At 39.3% G+C, this 14525-nt stretch overlaps 1 protein-coding gene across 1 annotated transcript in view; it reads left to right on the top strand.

Annotated features, from left to right (window-relative positions):
- UBN2 (ubinuclein 2) overlaps nt 1-5513 on the top strand; it is a gene marked incomplete at its 5' end in the record, with an annotated part of 45871 nt that extends 40358 nt beyond the window's left edge. Inside the window, 3 exons of the mRNA XM_010290697.1 lie at nt 2711-2957; nt 3730-3819; nt 5008-5513. Coding sequence (XP_010288999.1) covers nt 2711-2957; nt 3730-3819; nt 5008-5057 — 387 coding nt within the window. The remainder of the gene's footprint in view (nt 1-2710; nt 2958-3729; nt 3820-5007) is intronic.
- Between the last annotated feature and the right edge of the window lie 9012 nt (nt 5514-14525).

Here is a 14525-nt window from a genome sequence, read left to right as displayed (position 1 = left end):
AGGCTACAGTGAATGGACTGGGAACAGAGTTGTGTTTTCCTGGTGCAGTCAACAGAATCCAGTGGACACAGCTGCTGTGATATAGAAGAAAATGTGAAATGGTTGTGGTAGTGTTTAAAGATGATGGACAAGGGAAATAAGTAGTATTGTGTTGGATGATGAGATGAATTCTGTGATACAGAAGAAAATGTGAAATGGGTGTGGTAGTGTTTAAAGATGACGGACAAGGGAAATAAGTAGTGTTGTGTTGGATAATAAGATGAATTTTGGCAAACCTTCCTGTGGTTAAAGGCAAGTAATTTTTTTTTTAGAAACACCGATCACCTGGGGTATGAAATGCATTTTGGCAGACAGTGATGTTGAAGAGGACTGGAGGGGTGTGGTGGATAATCATGTAACTTGAGTGCATACTGTAATACAACAAAATAAGGTGTGTTAGTATATAGAAGGGGGAAATCAGCTAGAAGTACTGAGCAACATATGGTATCACTAAAGTAATTATTGTGACTTTACATGTGGGGGAATGGTGCAAGGAAGATAAACCATGGAATAAGGCTGTAGCTACTGTGCAGACTGAGGCTTAGTCAGTGGGGTACGTTCAAAAGAAGATTAGAATCAAATTACCTCCTAGTCCAAGTACACTGAAGGGGAAGAGATTTGTGATGAGGCCTTTATTTAGCCTTAAAGATCTAATGGCTGGCTGCTGAACTTAAATTCCAGACTAGTTGTTAGGTACAATGTGCTAAGGAGTTACTTACTCTTAAAACTTTGCGTAAGACTGAAAGTGAATCTCCTTTCTGTAACGGGTTTAGGGATTTAATTCATCTCTGAGATGCTAGTAATCAGTCAGAAGATGAGAATGGTACCAGAATTGCTCACTAGAATATCCTGGTCTGCTTACCTTGAAGATCAGACTAGATGATTTCATGGGATGTTCCTAACTAGGAAAAGTTTCCAAGAAGTGTTTCCCTCCTTTCCTCTTTTGATTGACACAGTTATTTGCCAGAATATAAGATTGTACCTGCTGTGGCTCCACAGAAATTTTACTCTGGAATACAGTTAACATCTTAAGAACACAAAGCCAAAGTAATCTAAAATTCAGCACTACTGTTTGTGATTTCCTTAAAAAGGTCTACCTACCATTAGTACTCTTGAGCAAAATCTGGCTTAGACTTGTAAGGATCTTAAACACTCAGATTTACACGATCAAGATGAACCCTTTTATGAAGGGTTATGTCACCTTTATGCTAGGTGAGACAAATAGAAATATTTGAACTGCACTCTTCTAGGGCATTCTCTGTAGCTCTTTCCATTACTGAACTCTCTCTCTTTTTGAGAAAGTAAACAAGGTCTTGGCAGAGCACATTACAGAGCTGCTTTCTGTTTCAGGCATTTTTACAAATCCACAATTGCAGGAGATTGCTATGTCATAGGCTTTTATTTTGTTGCACAGTAAAGATTGCACAGACAGTGAATGGTTGTCATTTTTTGTACATGGGCTTATTGTGAAATTAGTACTTTTAAAGGCAAAAGAGAAAAATCATGTATGTTGAAGTTTTTAATCCATGTTTTTTCAGCTTGTGGGATGGAATATGTCTTAGAAGCTGTCGCTCTTATGATGACCAATACAAACACATAGCATCTGTAGTTGCTTACACTTAGAGAATTACTGCTTTAAAATTTCATGTTTTCTCGTAAGCAGCAACTTAACCTTTCTTTAGCTGCTTTTCATCACTTCGCTGTTTCTGTAAGTTGGTATTACAGAACTCAAGGAGATTTCACTTTCATTTTAAGGTCATATATTCATTAAATGAGTCCAAGTTTTGGTTAAGGCTTATTTGTCTAAATGCACAGGTTTGAAGTCCTGTTCAGTCTTTTTAGCTCAAATGCCCAAAATATTGAATCTGATTCAAAATCCTTTCAATACTGATTGTTTTGTAGTAGATCATTAGAGAATTAGCATATAAAATTACTATATGCATAGTGAGGGAATGATTGTTAAACAAGGATAAGCTGTCTTAATGTTAGAGGAATTAGTGTGATTTGGGAACTGTTGTAGCTAAAACGTTCCTGGCTAATCTTGCATTTTAATTTTTAAACTAAGTTAATTTAACTTCATTGTGACATGTAGAGTGGTGAGGTTATTTTCCTTTGCCTTTTGCTTCATACACATCTATACATGTATATATGTATGTCTGCATTTTGATAATCTGACTTCTCTTGAAGTGGGGGAGTTCTTATGTATGAATCTTGATTTTTCAGAAATCATTGCTTCTAAGCAGCCTCTTTAGCAAAAAGTTAGTATTCTGTTAAGACCCAGATTTGGAGAGGGGAGAGTAGTACTGTCCTTCTAAAGAACTTCAGATCTACATGTGATAATTTCGTATTATCAACCTAGTAGAAGATGTTGCATCAGATTCTGACCTCACACCCCGTGCATAATTAGAAAGGAGGTAGAGGAAATTACCTGCAAAGCTGATAAGAAAAACGTGAGATGAACTATACTGTCATGTCTGAATCTGAGATATAATTGTGCTTGCTTAGCAGATGAACAGTGGGAAGACCTCCTAGGTGGATAAGTGGGTATTTATTAATAGTTTAATACACTTCTTAATAGAGCCTTACTTAACAGAAAATAGTAGATTCTTATCTCCTTAAAGGATACAATTTAAAACTTTGAAATCTTGAAGTACTCCTCTTCTTTGTACAGTCAACAGCAGGAGCATCATTACTGGCTAACGCCTCACCTCTGACTCTCATGGCATCACCCCTGTCTGTAACCAGTCAGAACGTGACGTCTGCACCATTAACTCCTTTTGGGATGCTGGGTGGCCTTGTTCCTGTGACCGTGCCCTTCCAGTTTCCCTTGGAGCTGCTTGGCTTTGGGACGGACACAGCTGGAGTGACAACCACCTCGGGATCTACCTCAGCGGCTTTCCACCACAGCCTAACTCAGAGTGAGTGGAATTAGTTATCACATTGTTCTGTAAGGAAGGATGCATCCTGAAAATGGAAATTAAGAAGGAAAGCAGTAAATTTCTGAGAAACTTAAAATTTGGTTCATGAAAATCCCTAAAGGAGAGTAAACATGGTTTTTCCCTAGTAAAAATTTATGTAATTATCTAAATGCTACGAATCACCTTTGATAAGCTTAACTTCATTGTTAGATTCACAGTATATACTTAGTTTTGAACATGCGTTTGGGGGTTAACTTTTAATCCCTTATCTTTAGAAAGCAATATAGCTTGAGTCTCCAAATGCCACAATACAAATAAGAGACTTAATATGGTGATTCCTTAAAATATCCTTAGCTCACTAATGGCTTACACTCTCAGATACCAAACAGCTCTCTTATGAGGAAGTGTCAACCAAGATGGCATTTAGTTTTCTCTGATTGCTTGAAAAGAAATTCTTTAGGCTTTTAACCTGTATCAATTTTTGGTCCTTCTGCCAAAGCAAATGGTATGAAGAGTTGCATCCCAATAGTGAGGCATGGTCCTTGCTCTGACTTCTGATTAACCATAACCAAATAGGTCTGTGTCTGTTGACTTATTCCAGCCATCAGAATGCTATCAGGTACTTAGTTTTTGTTGTTGAGATACATCTTCAGAAATCTGTGCAAATTAGCATGCTACTATAGCTACACTATAAAGATAAAAACTTTGTATTTCACAAAGGCTCTCCTTAGCATTTGTTTTTATCTTTCTTACTCTTTTTTTTTTGCCCCAGACTTACTGAAGGGTTTACAGCCAGGTGCTCAGCATGCAGCAACGCTGTCTCACTCACCTCTGCCTGCTCACTTGCAGCAAGCTTACACAGGTAAAGACACTGTATTTTTCTTATTACTTGTTTTTAACTTAAAAGTCAGATTTCTGCCCTAGACTGAAATAAAACATACACCAGAATTGAAATTGGTTTAGAGAAGACAGCACATGAAGACAAGCTTTGGTGGGAGCAGGTAGTGTACATTCTGTCACAGCAGTGTTTTTTAGAACCTGAACAGTGTTTTTTTTTCTACATGTTTTCAACTTCAGGAACAAAAAAAGTTCAAAGATTTCAATAATACTTTATTGTAGCAGTTCTAGAAACCTAAGTGTACAAATTCAATTGGTGGGGAAAAAAAGCAATACTACTGACTAGATGCTAATGTGATTGTTTACAGGCTGCATAAAGTCTGTATTGGTGAGATTGTTTTTTCCACTCAACTTTAATTTCTCCTTTGGAGGAGAAACCGACGTTCCAGCTAGAAGCTTCTTCATGTTTTCTTGTAAGAGTGTTTAAATGTGTGAACATTGTGATGGTTTCCTAATGGAAGATCTGCCTTCCCTGGGAATTTTATCCTTGATAAGAGTTGCACATTTTAATTGAGAAGAGAAGCTTGAAGTAGAACATCTCCTTTTTCGTTTTGTAAGGCTTAGAGCTGAAAAACTATCACAACGCTTTAGAAGGTGCAGTTTATAGTGTACTCCCTTCTTTGCCACCCATAGGGTTTTTGTTTTTGACAGGAGAAGGAACAGAAAGGGTGGCAGTGTCTTGGTGGGAGTTCTTCATCCTGTTCTCAGAATCTTCAGCATGGAAAAAAAATGGGCAGTGTTGCTCTAAGAGGCTATGAAAACAAACTAGTTGGCTATATTTGGTATAACCTTAATTTTTGTCACAGTGAGTGCCATGGGTTGAATACTAAAAATGCTTTATCACAATGTAAAGGCTTATAAAGAAAGGCTTGATTTTTAATTTTTTTTTTCAGTATCCCAAGTTGCAACTTAATCTTTGGTATGAAGCGTGGTATCATTTGGTATGAAGCCTGATACCTTAGGTAATAGCGCTATTTCTAATAAATGAACTACAGAGAAGATGCAAAGTCTTCCATCCTATAAAAACAGCGTACACTTTGGTGATGCTAAAGCTGAACATGCCAAATTCCTGTCTCTCTTGCTGTAAGTTAGAAGAATAAAATTTCACTCATGCTTTTATTCTTCCCTTTCTTTTCCTGTCTCAAAACTACAGATGGAGGCCAAAGTAAAGGGGACACTAAGTTACAGCGGAAAAACCAGTGACTTCTGGACAAGCAAGGGAGCTGAAGCAGTTCTGGTTGGCTGACAGAATCTGCCCAGTTGGGAAAGTGCTTATTGTCACAGGGCTGCTGTTTCTGTCGATGTTTACATATTCTGATCCCAAGCACTGTGGTGAGAGGAAGAAGAAAAAGAAAACAATACTTGATCAAAGAGAGAAGGAAAAGGAGGACTGGTCCTCCTGGTCATGCAGACTGGTCATAGTTTGATCTTGCCTAAAGAAACAAGCTTTTTTATCTGCTCTGATTGGCTTTTAAAAGAAATTGATTGTCAAACCCACAGCAGCACAAACATGTTTTTTTCTGGGTGATGTCCAATGAAGACTTTAAAGCAAGAGAGGAGCTAGAATAGGTTTCTCCATCCATTGTGTAAGGTGGAATTATTCACTTCATTAGTTCCCGAAGTGCCCAGTATAAGATTATGCGTAGGTCCTGAGTGTACTATATGGTTGTGGACCAAAGGTTATATAGAGTAGTGGTGGTGCTGGGATACTTTGCATTATAGTTAAACCCTTACACAAATGCAGTTTCTGATATGGGCATTTTTCCAGCTTTACAAGGCTGTTTAGCTTTAGGGAGCCTACAGATGCAGTCTCATTACAGAGTTGTCTTCAAAAACATATCTCCTGGTACCTCGAGATATGAGACACAGACTACTGGGAAATCCCTTGCTCCTTGGTTTGTTTTTTTTATATAAAGATTCTTATGTACGGGAGGAAGGGCATGGAAATTTTCCATTTACATGAAAAGGAAACCCATATTTTATTGGTCGGACTAGCATTTCTTTGCCACATACCTTTTTTTTTTAAGGCACAATGATTATTTTTTCCACTCCTTCCACTTGTTAAACTCCTTTCCTTTGCCTTGTGCTTATCTGTTACTAAAATTAAGTAATGTTCTATTCATGTCTCTTATAAAAACACAACCAGTTCTTTACTCATTCTAGATCTTCCTCGTTTTTCATCTAACTCCTCCCAAAAGCCGTGCATTATATTGATTTGCTAGTTACAGAAAGCTGATTGTGACCTGTTCCAGAGCCAGGTTAATACTCCTTCAGGCATTAGCCAAAGAGGAGTCGTTCAAAAGCGACCAGAGGTGCCTTCTCTTCTGGGGGCTGAATGGGTTGTCTCCAGCATTTCCAGCCCCTGCTGGCCTGGGGAGTTCCTGACCTGAACTCTTCCTTACATGGTAGCACAAGACTGCAAAGCTGGCTTTTTGGGTTTTTTGGATAGCAATACATCGACTGGTTCATTTGTAAGGTTAGGAAGTATCCAGCACATGTTGCACTTTCGACACTAGGACAGAACTTTGCTGTTGAGTCCCTTGCGCTGTCAGATAAAAGGTGAGAATGGCAGAAACTGAAATAAGTAGGGGAAAGGAGCAAATAAAATAGTATGATGCCCTTCTTCAACCCCAGAACATTCCTGTCATCAGAGATGCTGAAATTCGTAGTAGCTAGTCTTTCCAGTAGTTTTATTCAAGATTGAACCAGTGACTACTGGTTATCTCTCACCTTCCAGAGAGACTTTGACCCATGGGTAATGAATCTTCAATGTTTTTTGCTAGATTAACTTACAGCTTTCAGGTTTCTTTTACATGTGATTTATTTTTCTTAGACCAGACAACAATTTCTTTTCTATTTAGAGCTCATTTTAATTTTATATAAATATATATACGTGAATTTAAAATAATATATATTGTGTATTTAGTATAAAAATGTTGGGTTGAGCTCAGCAATAAATGTTTTTGCACAACACTTCTGTGAAAGACAGATTGAATTAAAATAAGATGCATTAGCTTGTTAATTTCACTCCCCACAGCATCTGCCAATTAAATGCTTTTTAGCTAGTGCTAATGTTTTGTATGTGGTGTGTTGATTAGATAAGCTTGCATCTCCATCATCAAGGTTATTTAGAGTTGAAACATACAGCTATGTAGACTCTGACATTCTTAGTACTGTGCAAATTCTGTCAAAATACCATAAACTATTTAGAATGCAAGCTTTATCTGATTTTTTTTTTCCCCTTTTTCTGCAGGAAGGGTTGAAGGATGACAACTTTTGTTTTTTGAGGCCTAACAGTCCTTGTAGGATGCTAATTCTCTGCACTCTGTCAAAACTGATACTTTTTAACAATGCATGTACCTGAGGGAGTTGCAGCAGTGAGCCATCACGCAGCAATATATTTAAAAGACCCTGTCCTAAGAGAGTTCTACCTCTTCTATGTTTTCCTCATCAAGGCATCTCATGCAAATTGCCATCTTTTGTCTTCACACTTCATGAACTTTTAAATTGGGAGACTTGGAGCCCTTTATAACTACAGCACAAATTTCCTTTTAACATTCCTCTCTTTCTAGATGCCTCATCTTCAGTTGAAGAGTATCCTCTCTAAATCTTAAGGAGGGTATGAATAGTCCTGTCTGTGTGGCCTGTTGAGCTTCTCAGTCTTGGGAAACCAGTAAACTAATGCTTATTTGTGGAAATAGGTGATAAGATGATGAGAATAAACATGACTATACATTGTTTGTGAAGCCAGTTCAAACAGCCCCCCTGAGGGTAACTTTTCAGTCATTATGCTCCTGAGCTTCTTTGGAATCAGCAACATAGCAATGAAAGGGTCTGCATTCCCTGTTCCATCTTCTCCCTGGTTAGACCTAGCAAGGCCAAATCAAAGGAAATAATCGGGTGGCTGCCAGAGACCTTCGCAGGCAGCATAAACAGGATGAGGAAGTGAAAGATATCTGCAACGTCCAGATGCAAAATTAGGTTAATGTTTTGCTATTTTCTGCACAGCAGCTCTTCTAATGGCATTTTCCTCCAAGTTTTTACTGCTTTTTAAGGGCCTTTGTTAATAAATAAACTGTAGTTGTACATACTAAATAACCCTCAGTATTCACAAGCAATAAGAAAGCCAAGTAGAGCTGTCTTTTCCAGGCAGCAGGGCTGAACTTGGTTTGGGGACTGTATATGAGCTAACATGTCAAGCTCACTGAAAGCCCCAAACAAATGCAAGCAATAATTTCAAACACAGGTTTTAGATGTTAAAACCGTCTGGGTAATATTTTCTGCTACATGATCCAAAGTCCCAAAAGTTGTGGTAGCTATTTGAAATACTTGGAGGCACTTGCAAAGAAAGAAGGCAGGCTAGATGAAAAACAGGCTGCAAAGTTTCCTGATATGTTGGACTATAACTGCAGTGTTCTCCCACTCCAAGATGCAAATGGCCTAAATCACTTTGTCCGGCCTTCTCTGATTTGAGATAGATGACTAATACTGATCAACTAAGTCACAAGTGTGGATGCTGTGGGTTTCACATCTGTTTTCTGCTAATCAGAAGTAACTTTTCATTACCTGGGTTCTGCTTCTTGTTTGAATCCAATCAAAGTTGTCTGATGCACAGATTTGGGGGTGGGACAGGTGCCAAGAGCCTGTTTCCTTCCCTCAGTCCCATCACCTGACCCTTCCTCCACACTCCTTCTCCACTTGGTGCAAGACCCTTGAGGACATGAAAACAGAGAAATCCTGCAACTCTCCCAAGCTGCCATCAGTGTGTGAACCATTAACCCTCTGGGAGTCATCTTGGACTCCAACTAACTTTATCACATTTGCTGCTACATTCGTAAAATGAACTTTTGGCTGTATTTATTAGCAAATTTTAATCTAGTTTACAGTTTGTTTGGTTTTCTTTTGAGTAGTTTTTGCCCACAGATGGATTAGAAGTGTTGGGGTGTTTGGGTTTGGGGTTTTTTTGGAGTGAATTGTTGAAGGCACAGTGATCCCTCTTCTACTTTTGTTTTGTTTTCATTTTTTAAAAGATGGCATTGCAGGGAAAACCTGCAGCCAAGCCAAGGTATGGAAGGCTTCCTCCCACGCCTAACGTTCATCTTTTGCTGAATTGGGGGGGCAAATCACTAAAGGGACACTTGCTTTTTGTTTGTGTTTTTTTTTCTCCATAAAATGAACCAGAAGGTGAAAGCAGTAGATAAAAGACTGATTCATTAACACTTTATGCAATTTTAATTTTATAGAAACGAAAAAAACAAAAATTGGTAGATTTTGATTGGTCCTAGCTCTGGTGAAATGGCTGTTACCCTCCATGACTGACTTGATTCAGGCCTTTGTCCTTTGTTTAAGTGCCTTTTTTTTTTTAATTTTATTTTCCTACCCTGTTTAAACTGTTCTCAGAGATCCTGAAGTGCTGGAAGGCATTTTGGAGGAAAATCTTAAGCTTGCCAAGATGGCTTTATGCTGTTATACTAATTTTTTCCCTTTTGTAAAGAAAAAAAGTGTGTAATGTGTGTAACTTCATAGCTACTGTACCATGGCGTTGGTTCTGTGTGCTTGTGCTTTCTTTCTCTCTCACACTCACACACGTGTGCACACACACATATACAGCAATATTCCTGAGAAACCTATCCATCCTTCTACATTCTGCTGGCTCTGTTAAACACTTAAAGGTGAACGTTGTTGCAAAGATGGCAGTACAATAAAAGGGTGTGTGTGTGAGTGTGCGTAAATGTGCGTGAGAGAAAGGAAGTGGCTAATGGGAATGAATCTTCTTTCATTTTTCTCTGAAAGTTTTAAATTTGTATCTTAATTAGGTCATCAGTAAAACATTATGGGCCCTGTCTGGCAACCTTATTAAATACTGGACCACTTTACACAATTACTGAGTCTGAGGCAAAGACGTGTGGCTGATAACCCCAAGGAGGTGGGGGGGAAGGAAGGTTAAAATAGCAGCTTGCAAGATGTTTGAGTTAAGATGAATTGCAAGGAATCTTGTGTGTGGCTAGTCACATCAGCTTGATGCCAGTTATTGCAAGGATTTTCACATTTACCAAAGTTGTCACTTTCTACCATGCATCAGATCTAAGAAAGAATTTGGTATAACCTGCAACAGTGCAGCTGCTAATTGAAGTTAAACTTGCCTGTGCTTCACATGATGCCTAAATCATTCACCATGAAGTACTTCTGTAGTTGTTCTGTTTCTCTTATTGAGATTTCATTAATGGTTTGTTCTCTTAATACAATGAACAGTAAGTTCATGTGTTGTTAGCTGCAAGTGAACCCTCATAATAGTGTCTGTGCTTGTTTCCTTGTTCTCTGACAAAATTAGCAATCTGCAAGTAGATCATCTAGTGATTTTTAACAATTCTGTGCTGAGGATATATCTAACTTATGATTATTATAAACATGCATACCTGACACTAGCAATTCACTTGTTGACCAAGTGCTAAACTTAAGGTAACATACGTACACATCACTAGACTGTGCTAGTTCTATGATGTGCTTCCCCTGGGGAAGATCTATTTTTGAGTTGCAGTGAGAAAAGGAAGCATTTACTTTCCAGAATGGGAATGGAATGAAGAGTCAGTCATAGGTGGAGAATCCATGTAGAGAGCAGAAAATATCAAATACATGCTCCTGTGGCAGAGAATAGCCTAACTGCTATTTCAGCTCTTGGCTTGTCTTCACATGTTTGAGTGAACCTGTTTATGTAAACTAGGCCATAGGCGGATTTTTTTTACCAATCTAATGGTGCCAGTCAAAGACAGGACTATTGCTGGTGGCTCAGCCAATTGGAGGGATAGTGAGGGTGCTTTTTAATCTGCTTTTGGTGTGTCTGTGAAGTTACTTCAGTGGAATTTGCAACTTCTACCTGTGGCAGTAAACCCAACTAACCTGGCTCTTCTGTTGCTATTTAATTCATTTTGGGGCACACATGCTCTTTATCTGAGGCTGATCTGTGGGATGGGGAATCCACAGCTGGTGATGATGGTTGGCTGTTGCAGTGTTTTTTAACAAATGCAGCTGTTGTGAAAATCTGTGTCTGTCTACTTCTTAAGAAATCACTGCCAAAATAAGCAGCCAGAAGTATGCTGGGCCACTGGAAAGATAACTGTTGTGTAGGGGAATGCTTTGTTTGTGGAAACTTCTGGTATGGCTGCTTCATCCTTTTTCTGTGACCCAGTGATCCCTTGCTGCTGTAATAGCCTTTTGGGGCCAGAGAAAGCCCTGCTGCTGCTATGAGTTATGCTGAGAGATCAGCATGGCCTGGAACTGGCCCAAAACTGGGGAAGTACAAAGATTCCCTACAGCTGTTTTTGCACACTCATAAATAAAGCTGTGCTAATCTTGTCAGTAGTCAAGGATATAGGTCTGTATTTTGTAGTGATTTTTGACAGCTATAATTCTGCAGAGTAACTCTGGAAAAAAAAAAAACCCACATGTTCTGTATCTAGAAGTGAATTTCAGTCTCTTCCCTTGCTGTCATCTCCTGCTTAAATAATAGCCATTAACTAGTAAGTTTTTCTTTATGGTGAAGTAATCCAAAGCAAGCAATGTACACTGTTTGACTCCTGTCATGCTCAATATTAAGGGGTTTTATTTGGGGGTTTTTGTTTGGTTTTGGGGTTTTTTTTTGCCCAGCAGTGTGTGCAGATGTATTTTATCAACAGACAGTTTATGTTTGTTACTGTCCAGTACCAAGAGATTAAGGGAGCATCAACCAAAACCAGTCAGGAGATCTCACCATCGTAGGCCAAACCAAGTAGCTGCTGAGGCAGCCAGAGCTTCTTTGAGACTTGTCTGGGGGGGGGGGGAAGAAACCTTCTTGTGTTCTCAGCTTTTTCCAGATAAGGCCTTAGTTTGATTAGTAGTCACTAATATCAACTATGCAGATAAGTATTCTTTACGTGTTTCAGTGTTACATGCATTCCTTCCCCCAGCTACCCTTCTTAACACATGTTGAAGTTTTACCCAAAGAAAATGGAGTATTTTTTGAATGTCTGTACTGCAGAAGTCTTTTTTGCTAATGTGAAGAAATTTGTATTTAAAAAAAACAAAAACCTTTCACTGATGCAACACCTAGTGTCAAGTGTCATGAAGTTGCTTTGAGAGGGAAGCTAAAATCACCTCTTGTGACACGTTTTAGTCTTTTAGAGTTTTTTAGAATATTCAGCTCTCAAAATTGGTTTAAGAAGCCGCAGCAATGTTTTTTACTGTACAGATTGGATTTGGGGAGAAACGAGGCATCCGAGGTTTCCTTCCAGTATCAGAAGTGAAATAATCAATTTCTCACTTAAATGAAGGGGCAGTATTGGCTACACAGTAGCTGGATGTTTAAATAAAAACTATTTCTGAGGTATTTCTCACTGATCTTTTAGTCTTGTTGTATGTAACTACAAATAACAATTTAGCTCAGAGGTGAGAACTGTAGTGTGTGTTTTATTGCCGGTGATTCCATCATGTAGCAATTAGTACCATGGTCTTGCGTAGTTCTCAAGATCCGTACTGGAAATAGATGGAGAAATTTTATTTTTGGACTACTGTTTTAAAAAATTACAAAATTAACTACTACTTTTTACCCCCAAAAGTCTACTGAGCAGCATTATATTTTAGCAGTTAAACTAGTACCCTTGTTATGTGATTTGTCTCTTGTAGTTGTCTTTTACTGAGGGTTAGAAGCATTTCATGAGTAATCCTTAAAATGTTGGCATTCTTTAGCTTAAAGTCAGGTGCTTATAGTAAAAGGGCATCTGTGATGATAACTTCTGATGATAAAAAAGCGCTATGTTCAGAATATTTCATTGGAAAAAAAAAACAGGTGTGAGTGCAAGTCCTTTTACTCTGCCTGATAAAGAGGCTCAGTGAAGAACAGAGCTTCCAAATGCCTGCAAAGCTAATGGTTGTGGGGATCATCCCCCCGACGGAGGTTTGGCCTCAGCATCCTTTCTTTGGTGTCACTTTTGGTATGTGTAAATATATATTTATTTTAGCAAGCTTGGATATAGCCAGCTTAACTCTTCCTTACTTGCTGTTATCCCCAAGACGATGAAAGGCTGAGAAACTGATGAACAAAGTGTTTTCCTGCCTTTCACTAAGGTAGCTCAGAACAAACAGCTGGCCAAGAGTTTTGTTATAAACAAATGTTAAATCACAGCAGAATTCTTTGCATTCCTGTTTCAAATAAAGGAATGTGCCATTATGCCAAGATGGCAAACCTGTTTGAGTTGGTGATTCCTGTGATGCTTTACTCAGTCCAGCATCAATTTGTACAAGGTCACCTTCCTCTTTTTAATACTTGCATATTTCGGATCATAGGGCTTAGTGATGGAGAGAGGATCTTAACAGCCATGTGCTTACATGGTGAGCTCTTCAACGAAACTCCCCTGTGAAATGCTCCCCTCTTGTGACAACAAGCCTGAACAACCAAATGCAGCTACATTTGGGTGATTAGCACCACTTTCATTTGGACATTAGGGAGGCGTGTTCCAATAACTTCAAGGGATACTGTGTTTTAAATGTGTGATTTCTTTCCTCCTCATAAAACTGGACCTGAACGCAAGTTTTGAGTTGTTGGGTTTTTTGTAATAATCTCAGGACCTGAAAGATTGTAGCATTTAGTGTGTCTTAAAAATGATGTACTGTACCAGCCATGGATTTTGTAAATACACCTGTCTCCCTTTTTTGTATTTTAATTTTTTAAAAGTGTGTAAGGCTCTTTGCCCGAGGAACTGGTGCCTGCTTAATTTCCATCCTGAACTGAAGCAGGAGAAGGAAGAAGCTGCTGCCACAAAAGCCTGCATCAGTTCCAAATGTGTATATTGTTCTGGTCAGTTTAATGGCTGTTAGTTGGGAATCTGTTTTTTTTCCCCCTGCACGTTCCCAGTTGTGGCTGGCAGAGCCCCATCAGGGAGACGAACTCTCTTCTGTGTGACTACTTGCTTTATTCACTCCTTACAGATACTCAGGTTTACTATCCCTGAGAAGTCTGATGTTTTCAGAAGTCAGGACTATTGGCCCTCTGCAATAGCTGGGGAGCGTTTCTCATTTTATCAGTGCTTTGGTCCGCACATGGTAATAGGGTTTGTGTCCTGCAAACCTTGCAAATGACGCTGCCTCCACCTGTTCCAAGAGGGACTTGTCCTTTTATTTTCTGCTTTCCTGAAAGGAGTGCAAAGACTTTTTTTGGCAGCAGACTTTGCTCTGGGATCCAACCTTGCTAGCAGACCCCTGTTCTGCAGTAGGAGCCTTACTCAATTTGGCGTAGCTGTTCCCTGTCCCTAACTGCGACAGGCTTTTTTTTCATGAGTGTATTTTTTTTTTATGTCATGTGTCCGTGCTGTATTAAATAAAGAGGAATGTACATATTAGCGCTGGCTCTGTGATTTCTCACAAAAATAAAGATGTAAAAAGGTTCCATTCGACGGGCTGTCACGTGGGGCTTTTTGTTGGGGATTTTCATTATTGTTTTGGGGCCTGGGGGGGATGCTTAGCTTTCTTCTTCACCACAGCGGGGAATGCTGCGAGCAAGGAGCGGCATTTTAAAACCACCGGAGGATTAGTGTAAGAAGGGAACGCGATGCGTCCCGGCCTGAGGTACGAGCTGACAAAAACGCCCGCGCGGGGGAACCGTCCACCCCGCGCCAGCAACGGCCCCTCCTTGCGCTCCCA

The sequence above is a fragment of the Phaethon lepturus genome, unplaced genomic scaffold, assembly GCF_000687285.1.
Source record: "Phaethon lepturus isolate BGI_N335 unplaced genomic scaffold, ASM68728v1 scaffold3237, whole genome shotgun sequence".
In the NCBI taxonomy this organism is placed as follows: Eukaryota; Metazoa; Chordata; class Aves; order Phaethontiformes; family Phaethontidae; genus Phaethon; species Phaethon lepturus.
This window is presented reverse-complemented; position numbering and strand designations above follow the sequence as displayed.